This window comes from Cibotium barometz, chromosome 39 (assembly GCF_041138505.1).
Source record: "Cibotium barometz isolate CiBa-2024 chromosome 39, ASM4113850v1, whole genome shotgun sequence".
Lineage (NCBI taxonomy): Eukaryota > Viridiplantae > Streptophyta > Polypodiopsida > Cyatheales > Cibotiaceae > Cibotium > Cibotium barometz.
Window position 1 is genome coordinate 36,696,433 of NC_141084.1, and position 27,994 is coordinate 36,724,426.

Below are 27,994 nucleotides of genomic sequence, written 5' to 3' on the forward strand. Positions count from 1 at the left end.
TCAAAGTACCATAGACACTTTGATAGGCTCTTACGTGCACACCTGATTTGCATTTTTGTGGCTCCCTATTTTTATTTTACATACCTTGCCTACCCTCCTTTTTGAGAGACTAGGTTCTTAAGTTTGTTGCAAAGCTTCTGCACCATATGGTGTTGGCTCAAAAAGTTATCTTCATAGATAAGCTGATAGCACGAGAGCCACATTCATCAAGACATTGAAAGCCACACACACACACACACACACACACACACACACACACACACACACAAAAATGTTCTTTACCTCGTGGTTTGGTTTCATTGTTTATTTCTTCTATAAGCACTATGCCAATCACATCCTCAGAACCAGATTCAATTGCATCACTATCCACCAAAAGAAAATAATTTAAGCAATCAAACTTGGATAATTAACAAATTTTACAAATATTTTGTGAGATTCAACTGTTAACCACATCCTCTGTCAGATTGTTGGCACTGTGCAAATAGATTTCTAAGGAATAACCAGAGACATCTCTAGGGACTGCAAGCGCAGACGCACGGTAGTCACAATGCTCTAATCTTTATAATGACCTTTTCTGGGGTCTTGACAGGCCTAGTGCTTCACACAAATGAACGGTATCCTGAAATCAAACAAATGAATATATGGTACATGCTAGGTCTTGAGCGTGCCTCGACGTGTTCCCACAATGTTTGCACAACGGCTACAAAACATTGTCAGTGCAGGAATGAAGAGAGCAAAGAAACTTTGGTGCAAGCCTGTTTCCTCTCCACAATTGCCCATGAGGAAGGCACAATTCAAATCACAGTTTACTTTCATTACACAGTCTGGTTAATAGCTCATAATGCTACTAAGTGATGCTCCTTTTCTCATCATTAGAACAGATCTGAGCAGAAGACGGACCACCTGCTTGGCTTCTGACTGCTGATGTGTCAACTTCTGATTTTTTTTCCTCCCTCGGTGCAACAGGCATACACCCATTCCTACACAATGCCATACTGTCTGTGGCTGGTGTGTTACCTGGTAGAACAAGTGTTTCATGATGTGACGCAGAATCAGACGCCAAATTCAACCTGGGCTCCAGAAGCTGCTGCATATCTCCAGATTCCAGCTCACCATCAACGTGCCCTAGTGACTCATGACGTCTTGAGCTTGATGACTCTCCTATTTCGAGATCTATCCCGTCTCCCACAATCACAGGCCAACCTAAGCTTTCCTTGGAAAGCGTAGTTGGAAGGCCCACTGGTACACTTCGAAAGTTCTTGGGCTGCTCAAACAGATGATCAGGAAGAGCCCCTGGAACAAACCTTGGCTTAGCTAAAAGACTGATGAGAGGACCTGAAATCTGCCTCCACTCAGAAAAGATTCGCAGGGAAATCCGACAGACAGGACATGTATAGTGTTGCCGCAGCCACACATCGATGCAAGTAACATGAAAGGCATGGCCACATCTTGGTAGAATTCGCAAAACTTCTTTCTCCTTGTAGTCACCGAGGCAAATTGTGCACCTTTTCAAACCACAATCAGATATGTCCAAATAATGGGTTAAGAGGAGAAGAACAACTGCTGCTACCAAACGAATGCATGCCATCCACTGATACAGCATGATAGCTGACACAAAAGACATGAACCTTACAAGTTGTCCTCACTAGAGGTGAATATTTGCTGGTTGTATTTTATGGTTGGAAAGCAGGTCACAACAGATCGCTCCAAACCTTGCAGGCTCGGTTCAATCTACATTAATCCAAGTACAAATCCCAGCTTAGCACCTCATGTAATATCTTGTCATTGAAACCAAGAACAGCATGCAAAAACTGCAAGCAAAGTGTAGTTTCTATGGTCATAGCTGTCAAAATGCAATTAAAATGGCAATCTCCCAAAAAGGGCAAAAAAAGACAATGAGAATGGTTCCTGATGCCATGTCTTCATGCCGTGTAGAAGGGTAAGTTACATTCCAACACTGCAGATAGCCAGGGCTGCAGGCAAGGCATGATCAGCTTGATAGAGGTAACGTGAGCATGAGCTTGCTAAAGGCACAACACAACTGTTACAACAAGGCTGTGCACAGCTCTTCTTGATGTATCATAAGGTGACAAGGTCGGGTAGTATTATCCTAAGACCAAGCTTGCTGTTGAAGGTGTCTTGCCTTTACTGATCCTATGAGACATTAAAGCTTGACCCTTGCAGTTGAAGGTGTCTTGCCTTTATAGATCCTATGAGACATTAAATCTTGCCCCTTGCTCTCTTCCACCAGAACTGAAGCTTCTAAACCAACACAGATCTCAGTGCTCATTTAATACTTATTATCAATATTGGTGCATGAGGCTGAGGATAAACCATAAAGCAGAACCCTTTAAGGTTTTCCCAAAGCACTTGTTTTGTATAACTAAATCCAAAACACCCAGATTTGATACATCTTACTGCATAAAGGCACAGGTTGAAATCCTTACCCTCGAGACCTTAAACAAAAATGACAAAAGCTTGGCACATTTCAAACAATAAGGCCTCAAACAAATTGACAAAGCCCTTATTTTTTGACTTAATCCAATCTTTGAAGTTTACCGTGTAGATCCTCTAATCCAATATGAATGAGTACATGGGCATTGGTGTGGATGCATGTTGTGTGATGGCATTGCAGATGTGTCCCAGTAAAAATCTACTACTTATAAGCACAAATAATGAAAAACCCCAGTAAATGCAACATGGATGCATATAGCCTTGTATGTAAGGCTGCACAGAAGCCTTACATATGTGTTGATGTATGCATGCACGCATGCATACGTGGCTGATGTATGTACGCATTTAAGGCTGAAAAGAAGCCTTGAATATGTATGTATATATACCTTGGATATTCATGTGTGTGATGTAAGACTTGGACATATGGGTGTAATGTAAGACTGCAAAGAAGCCTTGGACATATGTCTGTATGCACGCATGATGACGTATGTGTGTGTGTGTGTGAGTAAAAAGGAGGGGAAATCAAAACCTGATGCTACATAGGATAAATCAAAATGTGTAAAATAAGTAAAAATCTAATGCTGCATAGGATAAATCAGTACTAAACTAAACCCTACTGCTACATAGATTAGCACTAAATCCTAGTGCTAATCAAACACTAAAAAGCACAGAAGCGGCTCTTCAATCAAGGGATCATGGAGAGAGAGACTTACAGAGAAGCTTCCCATAGTCCTTCTGTCGGTTTGAAACATGTCAAGGGGGTTGCTGGGCTGTCGGAAGCGCGAGCAGAGGAGGCGACAGCAGATGACCATGATGAAAAGGGCGCTCAGGACGAACCCGAAGATGGTGATGGCCATGTTCATGCTGGCGCTCATGATGCTGGACGGCTGGTTGTTGGCCATGGCAGCTCTGCTCAAAACCCTAATCTATATTCGTCTGAAGAGGGTATCATCAGAAACAGTGAAGAATACGTACTACCCATGGGGCTCTGCAGCTCTCCAAAAAGCCATTATGCATTTGGAAGACACCAATGAATGCCAAAAATAGAAACCATGGAAGCTCTTAGGCAGGTTGGATCTTGCAAGTTGTGAGTATAGAATAAGGCACACTTGCATAGATTTGGAATGTAGGAAGAGAGAGAGAGAGAGGCAAACCATGATGTCAATTTTTACTTTGTTTGAGTTCCAATCACTAATCACTGATGTGGCTTGCTGACTCAGCCTTCACTTGTTTAGTATTAATTAGGCTTTCCTATAGCAAAATCAATTCATCATTGAAAAGATCTCCCATTAGGCCCCCACTACTTGATGGTGGGCATTCACACACATGGCCCTCTCGGTTCTCGTGGGCCGACAACCAACAAGATTGCCCATCCATCTTGATGAGAGTTTGCCCCCTTGACCACATATATGGAATCAGTGCAAGGGTTGGTTCACAACTACACACCCCAAGGTATTGCGAGTCCTTACTACCTAGGAAGGATACCTAGGAAGGAAGGGTGACATCAAGCCTTCAAGATGTTGCTCCATTGACAAGGAAACCTTTTATTAATTACAAAAGATTCCTAATTTGTACCCCATTCATTAGAAGTAGTGCCCATCCTTAGGCATATTATACAAAAACATGACGCAAATTATAAGCACGAGCAAAACAAACATGTAACATGCCTAAGACATGATATTAGGGGCTCATCTCCCTTCTTCCCCTCTTGAAAAACATATGAAGATGTTACACTTTAAACTTGTGGGACCCACCAAACCCCCTAGAATACCATTGGCTCTATCTCACATACACACACCACTTGCATTAACAAATCACAACTTGTTATCCACCATGAATTGGATCGTGCAACACTAACATTGAACTTATGCGGATATGAATGATTGCCACACCTTCGTTATGTCATGCAATGTCGTATTTCTCTCTCTCTCTCTCTCTCTTTGTCACTTTTTTCATCCTAGGTTCTTTATACATAACCCTATAAAACTAATGTAACTCTTTATACACTTTTTCCATCCTAGGTTCTTTATACATAACCCGATAAAGCTAAAGTAACTCTTTATACATAAGCTAATAAAACTAGCATAACCCTTTATACATAACTCTCACAAATAAGCACACAATCAAGGCTTACCTTCCACTTGTCCTTATCACCTCCTACTCTTTCCTACTTCATGAATTTATCCTACTTGCATGCATAGCAACCAAAAAAAGATGTAACAAACCTTGTGCATTTAAGCTACATGCATAACCAACTACCCATTCCTACTACAAGGACCAACATTTCATTTTTTATTTCGTTTAGAATGTATAAAGGGATTTAAATGTTGTTAGTATAGAACAACTAGATGCACACTCTTTCTCTCTCTACATGTATAAAGGGATTTAAATGTTGTTAGTATAGAACAAGTAGATGCACTCTCTTTCTCTCTCTACATGTGTATGCACATATGTATATGAATCCATATGCATATGTATGTAAGTATGCATGCATGCATACACATTTGTGTGTTTGTTTTGCTAGTACGGAGCAACTAGATGCACCTTTTCTCACTCTACATATGTATATGCACCCATATGCATATGCATGTAAGTATGCATGCATGCTTCTTTGTGGGACCATGCAAATATCTCTACATGTCCATGACATTCTCTAAAGACTTGTACTAAGCCTTGTGGATGACCTTACCAACATATAAACATGTTAGAGAATGACCTATGAGCACATCCATAAATCAAACATAAAGATTTAGATTTGGTCTAATCAAAATTTTATTTGTAACTTAACCTTGAGTGTCCTCTTATTTCAATCACCACATCTAGTGCATAGTCACAATTCATCGGACTTTTTTATCTTTTCATAATTTTCTTACATATTTATCCTTCTACGTGAGAAGTATTAAGTATTCACATGTTGGAGTTGAGTCAAACTTTGGTGTCATTATTTGTGGAATCTACAACTTGATTGTCCCTCTTCATATACTAATGCTGATATATCTCAATCATGGTAATAGCTCAAGATTTATAACATGGTAAATTTGTACTATGCAAAGTTCTCTTTCTAAAAGTTTATTTGCACTTTAAGAAAAGGGAAGAATCTCTTTTAAGATTGAGTGCTGCCATAAAATGTTTTAATTAAAAAAGATTCACATTCTTTATTCTTTTTAGCATTATGATTTTAATCTAAAATACATTGAGGTAGACTCTCTACCATTTTTACCTTTCCTAGAATTCTATTGAAATAACATGTGAAGATTGTAAGAGAGAGTCATTTATCAAGTTAAATGGCCTTTACACTATCTACTACTATGATAAATTTCAAATTCTTAATGCCTTCAAGTGTAATTATCAAGAGATTTGGCACCTTAAATATTGAATTCAAATAGTTAATGCCTCGAGTAATAATGTTTATGTATATCATGCATTAGGGGGTATACATAACCAAATATTTCTTGTTAATCGTAAAATAAGTGATGGGAGCACATGTACAAATCAATTTCTTGTTGCCTAATGATTTCTTCCTCCTCCTTTGCCCACAAGCTTGGACATTTGGTAAGGAAAGGTGGTCAAAAATGGATTATGTGCACCTAACTTGGGCTAATATGATGATGTTTCCCATTCAACAATGTACCTTTTGGAGGTCCCCCCCCCCCCCTCTCTCTCTCTCTCTCTCTCTCTCTCTCTCTCTCTCTCTCTCTCTCTCTAATAATTGCCAAAAGAAATACAATGGATCATATGGGTCCTACTTGGGTAAACAACACCATGTAAAACTAAGAATAACACAAATAATATCATATTAAACGAGATACCTCTTTCCTATCATTCTCCAATGTGATAGAGAGACTAAGGGTCATGGATACAATTTTCATAGGTGAAGGCAATTTGAAGTGCTTCACTAGCATGCAATGTTTTTCTTTTTCAAACCATGTTGTATAAAAATGATGGTCTTTTTAGGTGATCCTTCCAATTTTTTAAATCGTAGGGCACAATATCAAAAACAATAAAAAGCAATTTGCATTGGTCAATTCCTTAGAGAAACATCTCAAAGAATTTTTTTTAATACTTGATAGAGATTGCATTGGTCAAATATTTTTAGTTCCTTAGAGAAACATCTCAAAGATATTTTTATAATACTTGATTTCGGTTATTGAAACACACTTGTAGTAGCCATGGGTTATTTTCCATTACTCATCATCACCTCTTATAAATTCAAGAAAATGTACGATAGGATTTAGCAACCCTATAAGGTACAATACTATTACCATACGTTAGTGAACTTAGGTGACCAAGTATCATTTAGGGGGCAATTTTAACATATTATTATAGCCAAAGTCCTAGTCTTGTGGTGCCTTTTAATAGGAATCTCTCTCTCTCTCTCTCTCTCTCTCTCTCTCTCTCTCTCTCTCTCTCTCTCTCTCTCTCTCTCTCTCTCTCTCTCGTGTTTGTGCATTAATCTTATTTACCAGAACAAGATGTGGACCAAATGCACCACAAATATGATACCTGCATGCTAAATTATGGATACAAAGGAAAACATCAATATTTAGAGTTTTTTAAAAATGAGTTATAGAATATTTATGTTGTCATATATATAGGCAATGATGTGTGTGAACACACTTAGGACCGCTGGGGCACTTTTTCCCTCCTTAGGAGGTTTTTTCCCTTGGCTTGTATATATGCCCATCATTCTAGGGCTAACTTATCTTTGTACATAGACACAATCTAATACACTGTGTGTTGTGTGCATTCTTGCTTCTTCTTCTCCAAGCTTTGTGTGTTTTCCTACAACCCTAATTCCAACAATTGGTATCAGAGCCGGCATCGGTTCCCAGGGCTACACCGCTAGCACCCTCCGACTCACATTCTCCGATTGAGGTGAGCTTTCACGAGCACTTGCAGGTCCCTATACTGTGCAGATATACCCATAGGGCTTTGCGTTCTCAGAAATTGCATCTAAGGTCGTTTCGGGCTCCGTTTTTGCATTACAAGTTCTGTACAGGTGTTTTCGTCATTTTGTGCAAAAATTTTGATAGTGCAGTTTTTTGCAAGACAGGCATACGTATTCTATTGTGGACCATGCTACATAGCACGAGTTGTTTTCTATTCAGTCTTTGCTTCATTACAGGTAGCTTTTGCATCAGTTTCAATCAGTGGCCATGGCTGATAACAGCAATGATGTATTTCACATGTTGTCTACTGATGACAAATTGGATGGAGACAGCAACTACCCACTTTGGGGGCCTACATGATGTAGCATGTTTTGGTTGCAAAAGGAGTGTGGAACATTGTGCAGGGTATGGATGTACGTCCAGGTTCTGTGGATGTAGGATCTCTTGAGGATATTGCAGATTCTAGCAGCTCTACTGTTGCTGCTGTTTTATCCACTGCTGAACAAGCTCGTTTTGGGATGGTAAAGATGCGCAGGCTCATGCCTTGATTGCACTTTTTGTCAAACGTAACATCACTCCACATGTTCATTCAGCTAAAACAGCAAAACAGGCTTGGGATATTCTAGCTGGTTTGTATACAAGTCGTAAACGAGGTAAAAATCTCTTACCAGCGTAAAGAGATAGAATCGAAGATTATGCAGGAAGATGATGACATGAATGTTTTTCTTGCTAAGATTAAAGATCTCAAGGATGTTTTTCTTGCTAAGATTAAAGATCTCAAGGAACAGTTGATTTCTACAAGTGAGATTATTCCTGATCATTCTCTTATGCAGACTGTTCTTGATGCTTTACCTGAGTCATATCATACTTGTGCTTCCACGTGGAGACTTGTTACTGAGGACATACCTGATGTTGTCAAGTATGATACTTTAGTCAACAAGCTCTTGCAAGAAGCGCAGTCCAGAGCATGGAGGTAGAGTCATTACCCTGCAGGGCAATCGTACTGTCCCCACCACACCACTTATTTCCTCCATGGAGCAGGGCTAGGCAGCGTGTAGTTGATCAGGCATTTGTTGCTGCCCAACAGAGAAGAAGTGGTAAGGCAGCCCCTTCCACTGTTTCTTCTCCTATTAGTAGGTCTGCAACTTCTTCTCCTTCCATAGGTAGCAACAATAGGTCTGAGAAGGCTCTTGATAAAGGCAAGAAAAAAATCAGGTACAACTATTGTAAGGCAACTGATCATGTCATTAAGAATTGCCCTAAGCTAAAGGCTAAAGAGAGGTAAAGAAGAAAGAGTCAAATGCAGCCACAATAGCGGATGCTTCTACAAATGTAGATTCTGTAAATGTTGTGCAGGATACAGAATAGGCATTTAGCGTGTATTGCCAGTATGACCCATCTGTACATGATGCATGTTTGGCAGTTTCTGTTGACTCTGATGTATGGTATTTTGACAGTGGTGCTACAAAGCACATTACCTCGTATCGTGATATGTTCACTTGTCTTGAGGCTGTCCCTAATGGGAATACTGTCACATGTGCCAATAATGCTTCTTACCCAGTGAAGGGCGTTGGTAAAATTATGCTTACGGCTGCAAATGGCAGCGTTTTCATACTTTCAAATGCTTTGTATGTGCCAGGGATAAAGAAGAATCTATTGTCTGTCTCTGCGCTTGCTAGATGACTTGGACTTGTAGTCAAATTTGTTGATGAGACAGATGTACTGTTCATGATTTGACTTCTGGTGATACGATTATTGCATCTGGCACCTTGTTTCGTGGGCTGTATAGGCTCAATTCTTATGACAAGTGTGTGGAAGATTCAGCAAATGCAGTTTCTGATGAAAAGGCAGTTTCAGATGCAAAACTATGGCATGCTCGTTTTGGTCATCTGAACTTTGCTAGTTTGCTGCGTTTACAAAAATTTGATATGGTTGCTTCATTGCCCCCTCTTGAGGCACCATTAAAACATGTTTGTGATGTGCGGGCCACTCGCAAATTGCAACTTGTACATAGTGATGTATGTGGGCCTATGCAAACTCCGTCATTTGGTAAAAACTTATACTTCGTGACTTTCATTGATGATTACTCAAGGCATGCATGGGTATATCCACTGAAGGCAAAGTCCAAAGTGTTTTTGTGCTTCAAACAGTTTTTGCTTATGGTTGAAAATGTATCCAATTGTACTGTGGGCACCCTCCGTTCTGATCGCGGGGGGGAGTACATGTCTAAAGAGTTTGATGCATTTCTGGCTAGTCGTGGGATAAAACACCAATGTACAGTGCCGTATACCCCTCAGCGAAATGCTATTGTTGCTGAGAGGAAAAATAGGTCACTTATGGAGATGGCACGATGTATGGTCAAGAGCCAAGCTTTGCCACATGCGTTTTGGCTTGAGGCTGTCATGTGTGCTGCATATGTACTCAAACAGGTGTCCCACTAAGGCCTTGCAGTCTGTTACTCCATACGAAGCTTGGCATGGCAGGAAGCCTTCTATTGGTCACTTGCGTGTCTTTGGTTGCTTGGCCTATGCTTTAGTGCCTATGCAACAACGTAGAAAATTGGATGATAAGGCTGTCAAATGCATTTTTGTTGGTTATAGTGCTGAGAGCAAGGGTTACAGATTGTATCATCCGCAGTCAAAGCGTATCTTGATTAGTTAAGATGTTGTTTTTGTGGAAGATGCTGTGCAGCCTTTGTTATCATGTACCAAAGGGACAGGTGTGAGCTCACAGGATGTATTTGATACGTTGTTGCCTCTGTTTACAGGTGGGAATTCAAATGTAAGTCCTAATGAGGCAAATATTTAGCCTATGCAGATTTCAAACGACATCATAGATCAGGCTATTTCTGATGCAGATTTACAGGATGTAATTTATGAGGATAGGGCTGCAAATGAGCAGGCTAGAGGTATGCCTAAATGGCTGGTGCAAACCTTGCGTGATAGTAAAATTGATGCACCTATTTCTAGTCGTACTCGTTTAGGTTTTCAGCATGCCTCTTATGCATCAGATTGTTATGCTTTGGCTGTGTCTAGTATGTGTAAAGAGGAAGAACCTCTTTCATTTGATGAGGCACAAAAATCAAAAAATTGGTTGGCTGCAATGCAAAGTGAATATGATGCTATAATGAAGAATGGTACAATGTGGTCTTTGTGTGATTTGCCTATTGGTGAAAAGGTCATTGGATGTAAGTGGGTTTTTAAGTTGAAACGAAAGCCAGATGGCAGCGTTGATCGCTATAAGGCTAGACTTGTTGCAAAGGGTTATGCTCAAGAAAAGGGCATTGATTTTGATGAGACCTTTGCTCCCACTTGTCGTATGACTACCATTCGTAGAATTTGTGCATTGGTAGCTCATAATGGTTGGAATGTACATTAGTTGGACATAAAGACTACGTTCTTGAATGGAGATTTGCATGAGGAGGTGTATGTATCCCAGCCTCGTGGTTTTGTTCAAAGAGGGCAGGAAAACAAAGTGTGCAGGTTGAAAAAGGCTTTGTATGGTTTAAAGCAAGCTCCACAAGCTTGGTATGAAAAGATACATGCATATTTGACTGCACATGGTTTTCATAATAGTCCAACAGAAGGCACTTTGTATGTTAAACGTGTGGATGATGTACATCTAATCATTGCTCTCTATGTCGATGACATGCTGCTCACAGGACCAAATGAGAGTCATATTGCTGATTTTAAGGCTGATTTGAATGCCTCTTTTGAGATGTCAGATTTGGGGCATTTGCATCATTATTTGGGGGTACAATTTAAGTAGTGTGATGGAGGTATTGCTTTGTGTTAGAGAAAGTATATTGAGACATTGTTGCGGAGATTTGGCCTTGAAGACTACAAGCCTATTGCTACTCCAATGGAGACAGGTTTGAAGCTGAGTCTTCATGATGCTGGAGATCACTCACTTTGCCTGTCACACTCTATCAGATAGCTGTTGGTTGCCTCATTTATGTATGCATTACGAGGCCGGACATTCAGTTTGCAGTCTCACAGGTGAGCAGGTTTATGCATAGCCCAGGGTCTCAGCATTGGAAGGCAGTTAAACGCATCTTTCGCTACTTGAGTGGCACCATACATCTTGGGTTGTTTTATCCCAAGGGGAGATCGTTGCCGCCAGATTTACATGCTTTTTCGGACTCAGATTGGGCTGGTTACTATGACACAAGAGTGTCCACAACAAGTGGTTTTTGTTTCATGCTCGGTAGCTCATGCATATCTTGGTTGAGCAAGAAGCAACCTAATGTGGCCACTTCTAGTTATGAAGAAGCTGAGTACAGGGCAGCTTTCACAGCTACGGTTGAGTGTGTTTGGCTTAGACGGCTTATGGTGGCTGACTTGGGTGTTGGACAGGAGTCTGCCACCTCTATCTACACTGACAGTCAGAGCGCATTCGCAGTTGCGAGAAACCCAGTTTTTCATGCTCGCACAAAGCACATTGAGGTGCATTATCACTATGTCAGGAAGAGACTCTCAGCACGAGAGATCAGCTTGGCATATGTGCCAACACAGGACAATCTCGCCGATCTTTTCACAAAGGTGCTTCCTCGTGAGAAGTTTGAAGCTTTTCGCAAAAAGCTTTGGGCTTGCTCCCCTTTGTGGAGTGATCTACTTCGGGCATGGCACTTCCCTATACATGAGTGTCAGATCTCGTTCACACCATCACTCCCGATTTGTTGCCATATATATAGGCAGTAATGTGTGTGAACACACTTAGGACCGCCGGGGCACTTTTTCCCTCCTTAGGAGGTTTTTTTCCCGGCTTGTATATACGCCCATCATTCTAGGGCTAACTTATCTTTGTACATTGACAATCTCTAATACACTGGGTGTTGTGTGCATTCTTGCTTCTTCTTCTCCAAGCTTTGTGTGCTTTCTTGCAACCCTAATTCCAACAATTTAAAATTATAATTATCTCAAATACTATTAGTAACTTAAGAATGTGAAACATTTATATTTCTTCAAAAAACAAATTCACAACTAATAACCTAATGTCAAAAACCATATCAAAAGGGATACAAATAAATTTTATTAAGACACAAAACTCATACATAAAAAAACACACAAATGGTCATATTCAGTAGACATTTAGCTAATGTTTTACTCACATGGATATGTAAGAAGATCCAAAAATTTTAAGCTATTACATGAGGGTGGCAAATTATAATTTCCTCCATGGTTTAGCATTAGACTCACAAGTACTATATAAAATCGCTTGTATGTCATGCAATTTAGAATAATTCATGCTATATGAGTTAGATTACACAATCATAGATGGGGTCAAAAAACTTGTTGTATTTGTTTAAGTCAGGAGCTTACCTTAGCCTTTGTCAAATCATGTGTCATTGGGTCTTGCCTTGGAGTCACACAATTACAACTTCCTGATGTGGGTATACTAGCTTGTCCATCGTGTCCTCACTTCGTTTGTCACACCGAAATTCTCTTTGTTGCTAAGGGGGTGAAGGGAGAGCAATCTTTGCCTAGATGAAGGTAAATAGAGATTGGCCTTACGGTGGTTTCCTCTCTCACAGAAGGTGGGGAAAGAAGAAGAAGTTAATGCAAAAGGAAAACCTATAAACAATCCTATCTAGCAAGTATCAAGCATGCAAAATTCAATAGAGCACAAAGAAGAAGGATTAGGGAAGAAGAGGAGCTCATAGCATTGCAAGGGAATGATTATATAGTGCTTAGTGTCAAAAATGACTTATTTATACGAGTGACTAGTTTTCACACTAGGCCGACCAAACTTAAGTTGATTTGGCCACATTACTAGTTTTAAACAAGTATGTACACAAAGTCCTTAAGCCCTTAGAATTTCCCTATTTGACATGAAGCTCAAGGTAAGGCCTCTTTATATGTTCTAGCACTCTTATAAAATATAAGTATATTTTTGAGTGGGTAAGATGGCAAAGTGCCTACGGTAGGCTGGGCGGGTGAAACCATGTTAACCTACAAAGTGGTTACCTCCTTTCCTAATGGTAAGATCATGTCCTCGCTTCATCCAAGTTGGTGATTTGTTGGTGGGGTTGAAAGATGTGGATCATCCTAGATACGATGCGAAGGTGGCACACACAAGGTTAAGTGGTAGATTCAAGACTAATTGAATGCGGTGCATGTTGATGATAAGCTTTGGGGGGGTAGCCCTAGTGGTAGGAGATAGCTTGTTGAGGTAGCATGAAAGCTATAGGTGATATAAAAGTTTTTCATGCGAGGCCTTCTTCCGTTGTTGACATGGCTTGGGTTCTTCAAATTTAGGCTGTTGGTTGAAGCTACCTACATCCTTTGAGTGGTGGAATCAGGGCCATGATGACCATGGAATTGATTTGCATGGGGAGATGTTGGTCCGAATCTTCTTGGTGTGGCATGATATTATGCTCTGATCTCACATTGTGATGCTTAGAGAGTGGGCTTCTTTGTCACTAATACGTTAGCCATAGTGAGGTTAGGTTTTTGGACATGAAGTCAGAGTAGAGATTGCATATATTGAAGATCTATACCCTACAATGGGTTTTAAGGTAATGGGTCGTACCACATAGGCCAGGATTGTGCCCTCCCAGAGTTCCCCCATCTAGAGAATACTTGGAGGGTTGGCATTGATGAGGTTAGTTGCAGGTGCATGGATTTGTGCCAACAATGAAGTGGGAGATAATGTGACACCCATAGTGAAATATGTGTGTGACATGCATAGGTAATGGGAAAAAGGTGTGCCTTCCTGTGAGTACTCCTCCAATGTCAAATGTTTCTCCAATTCACTACTTTCTTTGACTTTGTTGCTTTAACATTTACTTGACATCCCATTTCTTATAGAGTTAAGATTGTTAGTGCATGGTAGTGGGCTTTTCCATAACTTCAATGGAGTTGGGCGGCCTCTGTGGCTTGAGGGATTTGGTGTTAGAGTGAGCACTAGGAATAGAGGTAAGGTGTGGTTGAACAGAAGGCCATGGAAGGTTCTTGCTGATTTGAGGAGGATCCAACCCCCATCTAGAAATGTACCTAGATAGTTGTCGACAATGAGGCTTAATGTAGGTGCTTAAGATAATGGTGCCTATTCCTGCTAGATGTGTCTATGAAATACAAAGCTTGTGTGTATATTGCACGTGTATGGGTAGGGGCTAAAGGTGTCCCTGTGTGAAGAAGCTCCTTTTGGTGAAAACTCTAACTCAATGCTTTCTTTGAGTGTTATCTTTTTTCTTTCTTGATTAAATGCTGATGTGTAATAAGGCTAGCCAATAAGGTGGTTTGTGAATAAAATTAGGTCATCCATGAGAATGGAATCTAGACAAGGCATGTACATTGCCGCAATCTATGGGTGGCTTGCTAGATATGACCAAATGGATCTGGGGAATTCATGAGCCTCTTTTTAAAGTGTTGGTGGCTAATTAGACCTCTTGCATGAAGCATGATGGTGCTGGTGGAAAGAAGTAAAGCATTAGAGAGCTTGGGCGGCTTGGAGGTGAAACTTTGGATTACTGGACAATGTTGACCTTGGGCTTGTGGCCTGCTTTGACCTTTTGGGCATTCTCACCCCGCTTGATTAGCATGGTTGTAGGCAAGTTTTGTGCCTTGGAGGGAGATGTAGAGCCTAGTTAATTAAAACATTACATTATGTGAAGATATCCATTGTGATGCATGCCCATCTAATGGGGCAAGATGGGGGTTCTCCCTTTCACAAAGTTCTTGTATGCCATGCACAGATGGAAGGCTAGTAGCCCTTGTGAGTCAGCAGATGTTGGAATTACATTTATTTGACTGGGAAGAAAGTTGCACTTGGTAAGAATAAGACCTAATGAAGAACACAAGACAAGACAAGACAACTAGATCGAAGTCAAGCATGCAAAGTGTTGGCATGGGGCATGGCGGCTTGTCAGAATGGGATTCAATGTTAGAGTGTCTAGATAACGATGAAATTTTTGAGACTCATAGGTGCGATAAGTGGAAGGCATGGGTGCATGGATTGGTATCCGATGGATCATAAGGTAGAACAAAAATATCCGAGTCTGTGTACATAAGTACTAGTGGTGAAATGATGTGTGTGAAGAGGGTTAAATGTACATTGAAAACTTGCAAGGGTATGTTTGTAAAGTGGAAGTTGTTTTTTAAAAAACTTAGTGGGATTTGCTTTTGGATTGTCAGAGTCCGGTCAAGACCCAACACTTACATGGTTTTAGACCACCTAGTCCACTCCTGAAGAGCAGCAATTAATGCAACTATGCCCAATGCGACAAGCCAATGCTGGCGCGTTGATCAGTTGGTCTGGCGCTAAGCTTGGAGAGTTAGTCGTGACTGCAATCAGACTAGTTCCTAGGTCCTTCATGATTTTGGATAGGAGTTAGCATCCAAACACGAATGCAATTAACACAAAATGGACACAGAATAGATAGAACTATGCAGTGTAGAATAGAGACAAGTCAGAACCAACCCATGAGATATTCTTCAATATTAGCTTGGAATCTCACAGTATAATACACTGGTAATCACTCAGCTAATGAACTCTTGAGCTCAACTATCCACTCAATTGTCCATCCTCTAATCCACACACTCGGGAATAATCCCCTTTGTTGCTTACATTCATCCGAGTACTACCCGTTTGCAAGAAATTGTTACAAAGTTGTTACAAAACAAGAAAGCTGAACCCATAATAGTTTGTTATAAAATGGGGCAATCTGGGCAGCGGCCAAACGGGCTAGTTGGTCACCAACACCTGGTGATCATGGTGGACATTGTGTTAGTAGTAGTAGTAGCGAAGCCCATTGTTCCTGCTGTTGCCCTGAAAGATTTTAAAAATTTTCCAGATTTGGATTGTTTTTGACTTAAAAGCATATTGTCCACATTGCTACGGCCTATTCCATCCTCCTTCTTTTGGCTCAGGGTGTGTAGCAATGCCCCCTAAAACAAACTTTATTGGGCTAGTCTTGGCCATACCTTAACTCATAAGCTCTTTTCTTGCTGCTCACATAAGCATGCTAGAGCCCTATCCTTTCATATTAGCTTGTCTGAACTGCACGTCAATGGGTCGTGCATTTGGATACTTTGCGTTAGCCCTCTTCATAACATCTATTGCCATGCCCAATGCAAAGGCATGGAGCTCTGTCTATTCCATAGAGACAATATCTTCTTCAAAAACAGTCTCCTCCGATCTGTTGGCCCTCTTTTGCCACCTCAGCTCCACTTTTGCCCATAGGGTGGTGTTTTGGATGGTTCTGAACTTGGCACCCCCTTCTCTTTGTCTGTTATTTGACTCTGTTGTTGGTGAGGGGAACTAGCAGGGTTTCTCTTCGAATGAGCCATTGCCTCCTCATCTGGATCTGTGAGTCATAATAGCCCACTGCTTCCCCCATGGCTCTGGATCCAGAGAAGGGCTTTGGCCTTGTCCTCTTACTCCTGCTTGAGATTTCCTTGGCCTTGTCCTGCCATTTTAGGCACTTCCAATTGGTTCATAAATTTGGCGATGTCATCCCAATTAGAAGGCCTCATGGTGCCCACCTATTGTGTTGATTACACCAAATTCTACATGCATTTGAGAGCATTTTCTTTCTAGGCACTTAGGCTCTTCTGGTCTAGTTCCTTTTGCGATTTCTGTCACATGTCTTCCCGTGCCCTCTTCTCTCTTTTGGCCTATCTCTGGAAGTTATGAACCATATTTTCTTTGGAATGTATTTCCTCAGCATGAGCTTTCTTCATGGTATCCATCTACTAGGCCTTCTTCTTTATGTCTACATTTGCTGTTGTCGTAAATGCAACGTTAAGCTCATTTACGCCCATCTTTCTGTTGAGATATCGAGCTTAACTAGTGCTACAGAGGACATCGATGACCCACTTGCGTGACAGCTTCTGCACTTATGCCACTGGCATGGTTGGTGAGATTCTAGTCGATATGCCGCCAATGGATGACAGGTTGTGTGATAGCCACTTTGGAGTACTAGAGTTATGGCATAGTTATAGCACCAGCTCATATAGCCGGGTTCACACTATAGATCAACCATTTTGTATGTTGTTGTGTAGGAGAGTACTTTCCCTTTATGTTGTTGTGTAGGAGAGTACTTTCCCTTTATGTATTTACTCTTATCTTTTAGTTATATGGTTGTAGAGAAGAGAAGAAGCTAGAAGAAACTTTAGCCATCCATCTCTCTCTTGTGTCTTGCACTCTCTTGTGTGTGTGTGTGTGTGTGTGTGTGTGTGTGTGTGTGTTTGCTTGTAAGGAACTCAATATGTCTCTTTCCCCCACATTCTCTTTATGGTATTAGAGCTCCGGTTTGTGTGAGAGATGGGTAAGACCATCATCATCTCTTTCCCTTCTTGGTTAGGGTACAACACCTATCGGTAGCTCCGAGAGCTACAAATATCTAATTGAGGAGCTGTCTTCGCAAGCTTGGAGGTGCAATTGTGATACATAGTACTTTGTACTAAAGTTTTGCGGCGCGAGAATCGCATTTCAGGCGTGTTTCGGTCTCCGTTCTGTCACTGCAAGGTATTTTCGATAGATTCGAGAAGTTCAAATTGAGAACTGAACCAATCGAAATTTGGTTATTGTAGTGCAACAGTGTATTTTGGGAGTGTAGACAGTGTTTGCACATGTATTTTTGACATTGGGTGTATGTACATGTACTTTGGTCAGATCTGGTGACCTACAGGTTGTGCTGAAGTACCGTTCTAGTAGTCACAAAAGATACTGCTATGTTATAGGTTGCATACATAAATTATCTATTATAATTTTTTGATTGTTGTAGGAAAACATGTCTAATGGATTCAATCAAATTGTTAGTGAGAAGCTAGGCAAGACCAATTTCCTTATGTGAGTAAAGGATTTTGGGACTATTGTGAAGGAGACAATGAGGAGCTTCCTGAGTTGTCTGAAGAGAATGCCACTCCAGCAAACATAAAGACATTCAAGAATTGGAACTAAGGTGCAAGGAAAGTCATGTATTGGCTTTCAATTAGTGTCACAGACATAATGATAGGACATATACAGGATGCCAACACTCTAGCAATTGCGTGGCAGAATCTGGTGCAGATGTTCTAGACCAACACAAAGTCAAGGAAATTGCAGCTAAAGCAAGACCTACATATTGTGGAAAAGAAAAGCATGTCTATCAATGAGTATGCCTTAAAGATCAAGGGCATTGTTGAATCCCTTGGTTCCATCAATGTATCGATGGAAGATGATGATTTGGTGAGTGTCTGTTTGAATGGGCTTGGCAAAGAGTACAAGCCATTCAAGACCTCCATTGTAGTCAGGGAGAATATTCCCAACTTTCAAGACTTGGTGTTTATGCTAAAAAGGCTTTAGGTGAGGGATCTTCTTTACAAAGCAAGACCACATCAGAACATGCCTTCTACTCAAATTCAAGTAGAGGTAGAGGTAGACGTTGTGATCAAGGCCAAGGTGGTGGCCGACAAGGAAATCAAAATTTTGGACAACAACAGTCCAATGATTCGCACAACAACCATACACAGGTGGAAGAAGCTAGTCTAGAGGCAGGGGGAGCCAAAGAGACTGAGGTGGCAAAGAAATTAGAATGAAAATACCATAGAGTGCTATTATTATGGTGGCAAACCAGGGTACACAGCAAAGGATTGCTATAAAAAGTAGAATGACATTAAAAATGGAAAGTTGCAGCAAGGCAACTATGCATTATCTAGTAAACAGGGAGGTGATAACAAAAGTGAGCAGCTTTTTGCGATGCAGTACATGATCAGTTGCATAACAAGAGATGTGTCAAGATCTCAAGATATATGGTATGTGGATTCTGGTGCCTCTAACCACATGACTAGTCATGCTGAGTGGTTTAGAGACATGTAGAAAATGAAAAAACCAAGTTATGTAGAAACATGTGATGATACTGTGCATCCCATTACGCATGTTAGTAAAGTGCCATTGTTTATGTAGGATGGCAAAATGAAGTACTTGGCAGATGTACTTCATGTTCCAAATATTACAAATAATCTAGTTTCTATTGAACATATGGTTGAGTAGGGTCTGCAAGTGAGGTTTAATCCTCAAGGATGTTTTGTGGAAGACTTCTAAAATCAGTGTCTCTTGGTTGCAAAGGGTAAAAGAAATGGCAGGATGTTTACTTTGGATGTGAACATGCTTGAAGTAAAGGCAGCCATGTTTGGGCATGGAACAGGTGCCATTGCAGATATTGACATATGGCACAAGCATATTGGTCATGTGAATATACAGCGATTGAAGTCTATGCAGGCCCAAAATATTGTTGCAGGTTTGCCAAGTTTAAAGTTGATGGTATGCACAAATTGTGTGAAGCATGCCAGCTTGGTAAGCAGGCCAAACATGCTTTCCCACATGAAAAGCATGTCAGTGCAAGGCCATTACATCTCATATATTCAGATGTATGGGGACTGACCAAGACTACAACAATTGCAGGTTGTAGGTATTATGTTACATTCATTGATGTGACCACACTAGGAAAGTGTGGGTTTACTTCCTGAAGGAGAAAAGTGAGGTGTTTGCTCACTTTCAGAGATTTAAAGCCTTGGTCGAGAAGGAAAAAGGCATGCAAATAAAGTGCCTGAGATCAGATGATAGGGGAGAATATTTCTCCAATGAGTGCAATGATTTCTTGAGGAAGTAAGCAATTAAACAGTTTACATGCAGGTACACTCCGCAACAAAATGGTGTTGTAGAAAGAAAAAACTGGCACATTGCAGAAGTGGCATGTGCCTTGATGGATGAAAAAAATTATGCCACATTATTTTTGGGCAGAAGCAGTAGCAATTGCTGTATGGGTGTATTTCATATGTGCATGTTCCTGGATGAAGTGAGAAAAAAGATGGATCCAAAAGGTAGAGAAATGCATCTTTATTGGTTATGCTATGGAGCAGAAAGGTTATAGATGTTATAACCCTACCACTTGTGAGATGTGAGTAAGCATAGATGTTGGAAAGAGGTAAGTTCCTGGAGGATAGGCTAGCATAGAACCCTATGCATATAGGCCTGCAGCTCGTATCCGGGTAGGATTCTGCACGCCTCTTTCACCTTAGAGAGTAAGGAACCGCCCTACCACTTGTAAGATGCGAGTAAGCAGAGATGTTTTTGATGACATGAGTAGCTAGTATGCACCAGCAGTGAAAGCAAATGAAGATGCATATTAAGAAGTGCTAATGCTACACCATGTGTAAAGCAGCAATCACAAGTACTTAGTGGACTTGGAGAGTCCTCTAGCAGTGTTAGTCCATGGTTAGGTAGTTTGAGGATAGATGTAGGTACACATGTATCACACAAAGGGAGAGAAAAGGTAGATCAACCCTTTGTGCCTGATCTATAAGTAGGTCACTCATATGTGGATGGTGACTCTAGTGGCTCTGAGCAGAGCCTTGATGAGGAGCTTGGCATTCTATATGTGGTTACTCCTGGTGTAAGGAGAATGAGTGCTGTTTTGAGGACACCTGGTAGTGATCGAGGTGTACACAGGTCTACGAGGGTTAGGTACCTTGTTGACAGGTTGAGATATGATAGATATACAACCCATCATTATGCTTACATGGTTAAAGCAATACATGAATTGGAGCCCACTTGTTTTGAGCAGGCACTTAGAAATAAGAAATGGGAAGATGCCATGAATGAGGAGATGGAAGCATTGGATACAAATGCAACATGGGAGTTAGTGGCTTTGCCTAAGGAAAAGAAGGCAAAGCCACTAACTATTGGATGTAAGTGAGTGTATAAAAGCAAGCATAATGGTGATGGTTCAGTGAGAAGGCAAGATCAGTTGGCCAAAGGCTATGCGCAGACTTATGGCATTGACTATGAAGAGACATTTAGCTTGGTTGGCAAGAATGGCAACCGTGAGAGCTGTCATTGCTATGGTTGTATCAAAGGGTTGGTCTTTGCATCAGATGGATGTAAAGAATGCATTCTTGCATGGTGGTGATTTGCAAGAAGAAGTTTACATGGTGCAGCCCCACCAGGTTATGAGAGTGATGCACACCCAGATTTTGTGTGCAGGTTACGCAAAGCCTTGTATGGCTTGAAGCAAGCACCCAAAGCATGGTCAAACAAGATCGGGGAGTATCTTGTTACCATTGGATTTCAGATATCCAATGCAGATTTTTCACAGATAGAGAGATCATGCTATTATTCATAAATGTGGATGACTTGATTAGCACCGGTGATAGTGATATTAATATACATGATGTCAAGAGGCTTTTGAAGCAAAAGTTTGAGATGAAGGATTTGGGTGAGCTGCGGTATTTCTTGGGCATAGAGGTGGTGAGATCACCTCATGGCATTTTGTTATTGCAGAGGCAAATATGGCTTGGACATGTTGTCCATGTATGGTATGACAGGCCGTAAGCCTATTTTAGTGCCATTGGAGTAGAAGACAAAGATTTTCATAGATACATGTGAGCTTTTGGAGGACCCCACTACATACAGACGCATAATGGGTAGCTTGATCTACATGACCATTACTAGGCCAGACTTGAGTTATACTATTGGACTTGTGAGTCAGTTTATGCAGGCCCCTAGGAAGCCACACTTGGATGCGGTTAGATGGATTCTTAGGTACATAAAGTCCATAGTTGATTATGGCCTTTTTTATGAGGCTGGTATAGAGATACAACTACATAGGTACATAGATGTTGATGATTAGGTTGGTAGTGTTGTAGATAGGAGATCTACCAATGGTTTTATGTTCTCATTTGGGAGTGCTACTGTGAGTTGGAGCAGTAAACAGTTGCCTTGTCGAGAAAGAGGGTGTTGGTAAAATTCATCCACCACAAAAGTGTGGTGGAAGTTGGTCCCCCTGAGGATCTTGATCTTCAAGTCCCTTAGGAGGCCTATGGGCCTTGCGGCGGTTTCTCCATCAGCAAGTTTCACCAATAAGGTTATATCATCCATGGTAGGTTCTCCCCATTTTTCCTAGCATTGTTTAGTGACAATACTTACTCTGCTCCCCCATCCAGGATGGAGGCGACCTGAAGGCTATCAAAGGTTATGGGTAGTGCTATGTTGAGTTTATCTAATTCAAAATACTACCCAAGTTTGTTGACTCGAACGGTGGGGGTGCCACGGGGTTTTATGAATTCATCTTTGTTAGTTTCATTAGAGCTTTCGAGCTTTGCAGGCTCTTGCATTCCTGCCCCTAGGCATCCTTACATCTAATCTTTCAAATCTTTCCATAAGCTTGGGCTACCTTGGAGCAAGGTTCTAATGGGGATTTGGATTTGAGAAGAGAGAAAGGTGGAGAAACCTGTAATGTCCCTAGGAACGGATGCAGTTTCATTGTTTTGATAATCTCTGTCTGTCTTGAGGCTCTTGTTGCAGGTATAGGGTACTGGGACTTGGACTTTTGTATATGTCCTTTTTGGGCAATCACCCCCTAGGTTTTTGAGATATTTTGTCACTGGTGGGGGTATCTACGGTGGTGGGTGTTGCTCTCCTTGAGGGAGTCTTTGAGGGGGTTCTTGGTCTTGGAAATATTTGGTATGCTCATGAGCTTCCTCAATAGGTCGTAGGTTGGAAATTGAAGGGCATGGTTCGAGGTACGATGTTGGAGGCTCGTCCTCTAGTTGAGCTTGATAGTCCCTCACAAGCTTTTGAGCTATCTTTAGCCTTTCCTTTTCTTCTATAGGGTTGGGATATTTGGCTAAGTTCTTGGGTAGCTAGTTAGGATCAATCATCTCTCTGGATAGGGGGCCAAGAGGTATCCGTTGCTCCACTTCAGATGAAGAGACTCATGCATTGGTGGTTTTTCCCTCTTCAGACCTGCTTTTTATGACTACACGGTGATTTCCCTTGCCTATCTTTGTGGCATTCTTTTACGAGAGAGCGCCTTGTTGCGCATGTTTGTTCCGAGACATTTCTCTGAGATAGAAATTTTGCGTGACACGGGTGTCCCTAATTTTGTGAGGTCGATGCCTTGGCTAGTGTAGCATGAGTTGCGGCCCTTCTTCTATTTTGTAATCTGGTCAACATTAAGAGGGATTGTGTGGATGAAACCATCTCTTACACTTAGCAGGTTAATGCTGGTTCTTGGAGTCACTTCATGGCATTTTCCTATTATGCCTGCTTCTTAGCGACAATCCTTGTACATATGGTCAATTCCGCACCCTATGCATAAAGGTATCAAGGTGGAAGCACTCACTGGGATACTTTCCATTCCTTTTTTAATCAAACACAACTACTCTGTGAGGTCATGCTCACAATGATAGCATTACATGAGTGGTCACTTAGCCACGTTGTTCAAGTCCCTTCCCCATGGGTTTGGGGTGGCTAGGTATACATGTTACATCTAGTCTCCCTCCCTCACAGTGACTTACAATCTGGGAGGGTGGACACTTAGCCACATTGTTCAAGTCCCTTCCCCATGGGTTTGGGGTGGCTAGGTATACATGGTACATCTGGTCTCCCTCCATCACATAGTGACTTACAATCTAGGAGGGTGGACTATTTGATTCAAGGGGCTTGAAGGGTGGTCCCTTCAGCAGCTTCTTGCTCATCACCTTCTTTGAAGATTTTCATCAAAGTTAACTGATGCAAAAAAGGGTGACTCAAGGTAATGGGGGTTGTGATGGAAGTAGAAGGGATGGTAAGGGAATTTATGGTACCCTAAGAATTCCTCTAGGTGACTTCATGGCCTAGAATTCATGGTTGAGGTGCATTATGAAGTGCAGGTGCATTATGAAGTACAGGTGCATGGGGTTTGCTGGCAAGGCTTGAGGCAAGGCTCGAACTTGAGCAGCTCTTTGCTGATAGCGATTTGTAATTTCATGTGACTGCTCATCTTTGGTGATATGCAATAAAGAGTGGGATGGGGTCTTAGATGTGGACACTCCATGCTAGTATGGATAGCTCGACAAATTGGGCACCACACTAGTTCCCTCTTGGAGTAGAGATGGGGTTTGGCTGACTCAATCCTGGTCTTGGCTAGTTCTCAAATGCTGGGTCATTTGCTACATTAATGCCACGATGAGTTATTCAACTTGTTGTCCTAAGGTGGACTTCTTGCCTTTTCTGTTAGATCTAGTGCTGGTTGTTTTGAAGGAAGCCTCAGACATGCCCTTATACAGCTCTTGGTGGGAACGCATTCCCTTGAAATTATCCTCAAAGTCCATATCACTCCTGCAACATTGCTCAAAGAAGGTATGGGCTAGAGCATACAAGGAATTATGCAAGGGTACATTGTCGAGGCCTAAGGAATCTCTCAATCACCCTTTAGTCAGAGAACTTGTCTCTAGCACTATAGGGGGAATGGAGATACCTTACTCGCCTCTCTTAATGTAGTCTGGGATGGTTTCCCCATCCTTCTGTTTAACATTGTGTAATTGCTCAACTGGACTCCATCGGGTTTCTTGGCAGGAGTATCCAACTTTGAAGGCCTCTTTCAAGGCTTCAAAGGTGGCCTTATCCTCTACCTTTAGGGATCTAAACCACTGGCTAGCTTTGCCATCTAGGATGAGGCCAAAGGCACTCACCTTGACTTGATTGTCCACATGGTCGAATGCCTCATAGATCTGATTAAACATTTCTAAGTGTTGTATGGGGTCTCTAGGTCCATCAAACTTGGTGATCAACTTAGAGATGTTGGTGGGTTTTTTTTATGCTCTTATCTCGGCCCTTGTGCAGGTTGAGCTGGTATTGGTGGTGTGATTTTGGTGGCTACCCCCTCCCTATTTCCATGGCTATCCTTAACATTTCAAGGGTTGGTTAGGGTAAGATAGGTGGGGGAGATGGGCCAAGGCATTGGGGGTCCTTATCTCAAGGGAGGAACGGTTTGTGCTTCATAAGGTCCCATATGGTATTCATGATGTGCCCTACGAGGTGGGTACTGTTGGTACATGGGTGCCACGAGTTGATATAATTGCGCCGAGGCATTGGGGGTCCTTATCTCAAGGGAGGAACGGTTTGTTCTTCATATGGTCCCATATGGTATTCATGATGTGCCCTATGAGGTGGAACCTGTTGGTACATGGGTGCCACGAGTTGATATAATTGGGTCGGGTAGGCTCTCTCTCTTTGTTGATAGGACATTTTAGGCCCCTAGAGAGCTAGTTCCTGAGCTAGGTTTAGCACTGGCCTATGGTCTTGGTATGGTTAACCATTCCTATGGTGGGCATGGCCCCCTAGATTGGAGGATTAGTTTGGGTTGGGTTACTTTCGCTTTGCCCTATTTCCCTTCTATGGTCTAGAGGCGGCGTGGGCTCTCTTTCGGGCTGGTGTTCCATGCCTCTATCCCTAGGTTGCGGATTGTCTAATTGTGCATTTTCCAGGATAAAGTTTCAGAGTGTCTCAAAGAGAGACTTCTTTGTGAATGTGTAGGAGAATCTAGTTCTTGCTCCAATGTAGGTGGTTTGTCCATGCACTGAACCACCAGTCCTCCTGTCTAAGTCAAGGGTAGCGTGTTCTATGCTAGGATGCTCCTGACTTTCATTGGTGCTATCAAATACTAACACTGTTTGGCTCCATGCTGTATTGATCGAGGGGTCTGATCTTATGAGCAAGGGAGCGTCAGAAGATTTATGTCATCGAATAGAGGGTTGTTTCACACTAATTTTTCCAAGCGGCGCGAGTGCATGAATGCGAGAAATCGTAGTGTTGGACCCCCCTCTGGGGGGACAACTTCTTTTTTTTGGATTTAAAAAAAAAGATGGTATGGTAGCATGCTTGTAAGAAGGCATGGGCATACACTTCTAAAAGACACAGATGTGGCTAATAGAAGGGTACGGGTGGGCGCTTGATGGAGAAGCATGTCTTGAGGTGACATGGGCATGGATTGATGAAGACATGGGCATGGTGGTGTAGAAGGAACGGGCGTGTCTTGATGAAGACACGAGATACGCTGAGAAGGACACGGGTGTGTCTTGATGAAGACATAGGCATGGCGAGGGAAAAAAGGAACGGGCATGTCTTGATGAAGACATGGGCATATGCTTGAGATGGTATGGGCAACACTTCTTAGATCAGTTAATTGTGCAAGGTAGACGTGTCATTTGATAGCCACCCTCTGATATTCCCCTGATAGTACAACAATACTCAATTTGTACCCCCTTTTTAATGCCCTTTATACTTATAGTAAATGATATTTATTCCCCTTAATTTCCCTCTGCTCATTTTAATGTAACTGGTTCTAGAAGATTTACTTAGGAGGAAGACGCGGGCGTGGCAAAGGAAGACACGGCCGTAGAACTGAGAAGGGTACAGCCGTACATTTCTTAGAAGGCAGACAGAATGGAAAATTTACCTCTTCTCCTACCCTGATTTCTGATGTTTTGGGTCCTTCCCTGATGATTTTTTATGTTTTTCTTTTTGTAGGTGGCTAGAGCTATTCTCTAGCTACCCACCAATGATGCCTATAATGCCTAAGAAAACATGATTAACTAAGATTAATTAAAGGATTAAGATAATTGTGCAAGGTTTGACAAATGTTGGAAAAAACCAAAATTGATGAATTTCAAGAGCAAAGTTTAAGCACTTACTTGTGTCTCCTCCATTTGATGAAGACTCCCAAGCTCCTCATGCTCTGTTTCTCCATCGAATACCATAGTTGAAGTAGACAAAATCAAACAATAAACAAGCATACCAAACAAACAACCACTGGTGGATTTGCACTCCAACTAGGCTAAGCAAGTGGTGGATTGTGTGTGGAGAACCTTAAGCTAAATGTCCATCCCCAGTAGTGGTGCCAAAGATGTTAGCTAAAAACATTCTACCTTGTACAAGAGAAGGAGAGAAGAAGAGAGAGATGCTATGCAAGGGTTAGACTAGCACTTAGCCAACCCTAATGAGGGTTAACTACCTGATGTGAGGCCGCTAGGGGCTCACTCCACCTCCACTTGTGTCACTCAAATGGAGCCTCATAAGCTAGGTAGTGAAAAAAGAGGAAGGGAGCTATGGAGAGTTCTACCTTAGCAGCTTAATGCCAATGTGTATGCATGAGGGATCTTGAGAAGGAAGAAAGAAGAGGGAGAAGAGAAGTGCAGAGAAGACAAGAATCATCCACTCCATGCACACACCACAATCAAGCAAGCAATCATTCGCCTATACAAGCTTACCACCATAGCCACAAGAGAGTAAAAGAGAGAGACAAGGCAAGACTCAATTGTGATAATGGGATTGTCCCTTTTCATATTTCATAAATCATTATATAAATGATCTCACTTTTTTACAATGGTCAACCACCCATTTACAATTGGGGCCCCAAAACTGGCTTCCTAGCTCTATATACATCTAGACTCATTCCTGTGAACCGGCACTACACAAGTTGTAAGCTCGGTCATTCATCCACCACCTATCCTATCAGACTTGGAGCTTTAAAATGCAGAGCTTTAGAATGCCTTGGCTTATAGGAGAACCTACCATGATATATACAATTTAATGCATGGAATATCACTTGTCTTGTAGTATTTTGGGACTTTGTAACCTCATTGTAGAGGGTTGGATTATGTAATATCTTTCTCCCCACCCTCCCTACCTCTTCCACCTCTCGCTATGAGTTGTGCAATTTTACGCAGGTATGGTATTGTAGAACATAGTCATCTATTGATGAATGGTATTCACGTTACGAGCATTAACTGGTTAGAAATCTTAGGGAAATGAGAGGGGAACAACAAGCTAGAGAGAGAAGAGAGAGGCAAGGTGTTTTGCAAAGCACATAACCCCTCATCTGAAATTGCATGTATTAAAAAATA

General features: G+C 41.6%; 1 protein-coding gene across 1 annotated transcript; it reads right to left on the minus strand.

Annotated features, from left to right (window-relative positions):
* Positions 1-539: 539 nt before the first annotated feature.
* On the minus strand, positions 540-3,586 carry LOC147616038 (uncharacterized). Its single transcript, XM_086778687.1, has 3 exons — positions 3,168-3,586; positions 1,634-1,731; positions 540-1,505 (listed from the first exon to the last, which is right to left on the minus strand). Exons 1-3 carry the CDS (start codon positions 3,354-3,356, stop codon positions 848-850), a joined length of 945 nt encoding a protein of 314 aa, XP_086634813.1. The 5' UTR covers positions 3,357-3,586; the 3' UTR covers positions 540-847.
* Between the last annotated feature and the right edge of the window lie 24,408 nt (positions 3,587-27,994).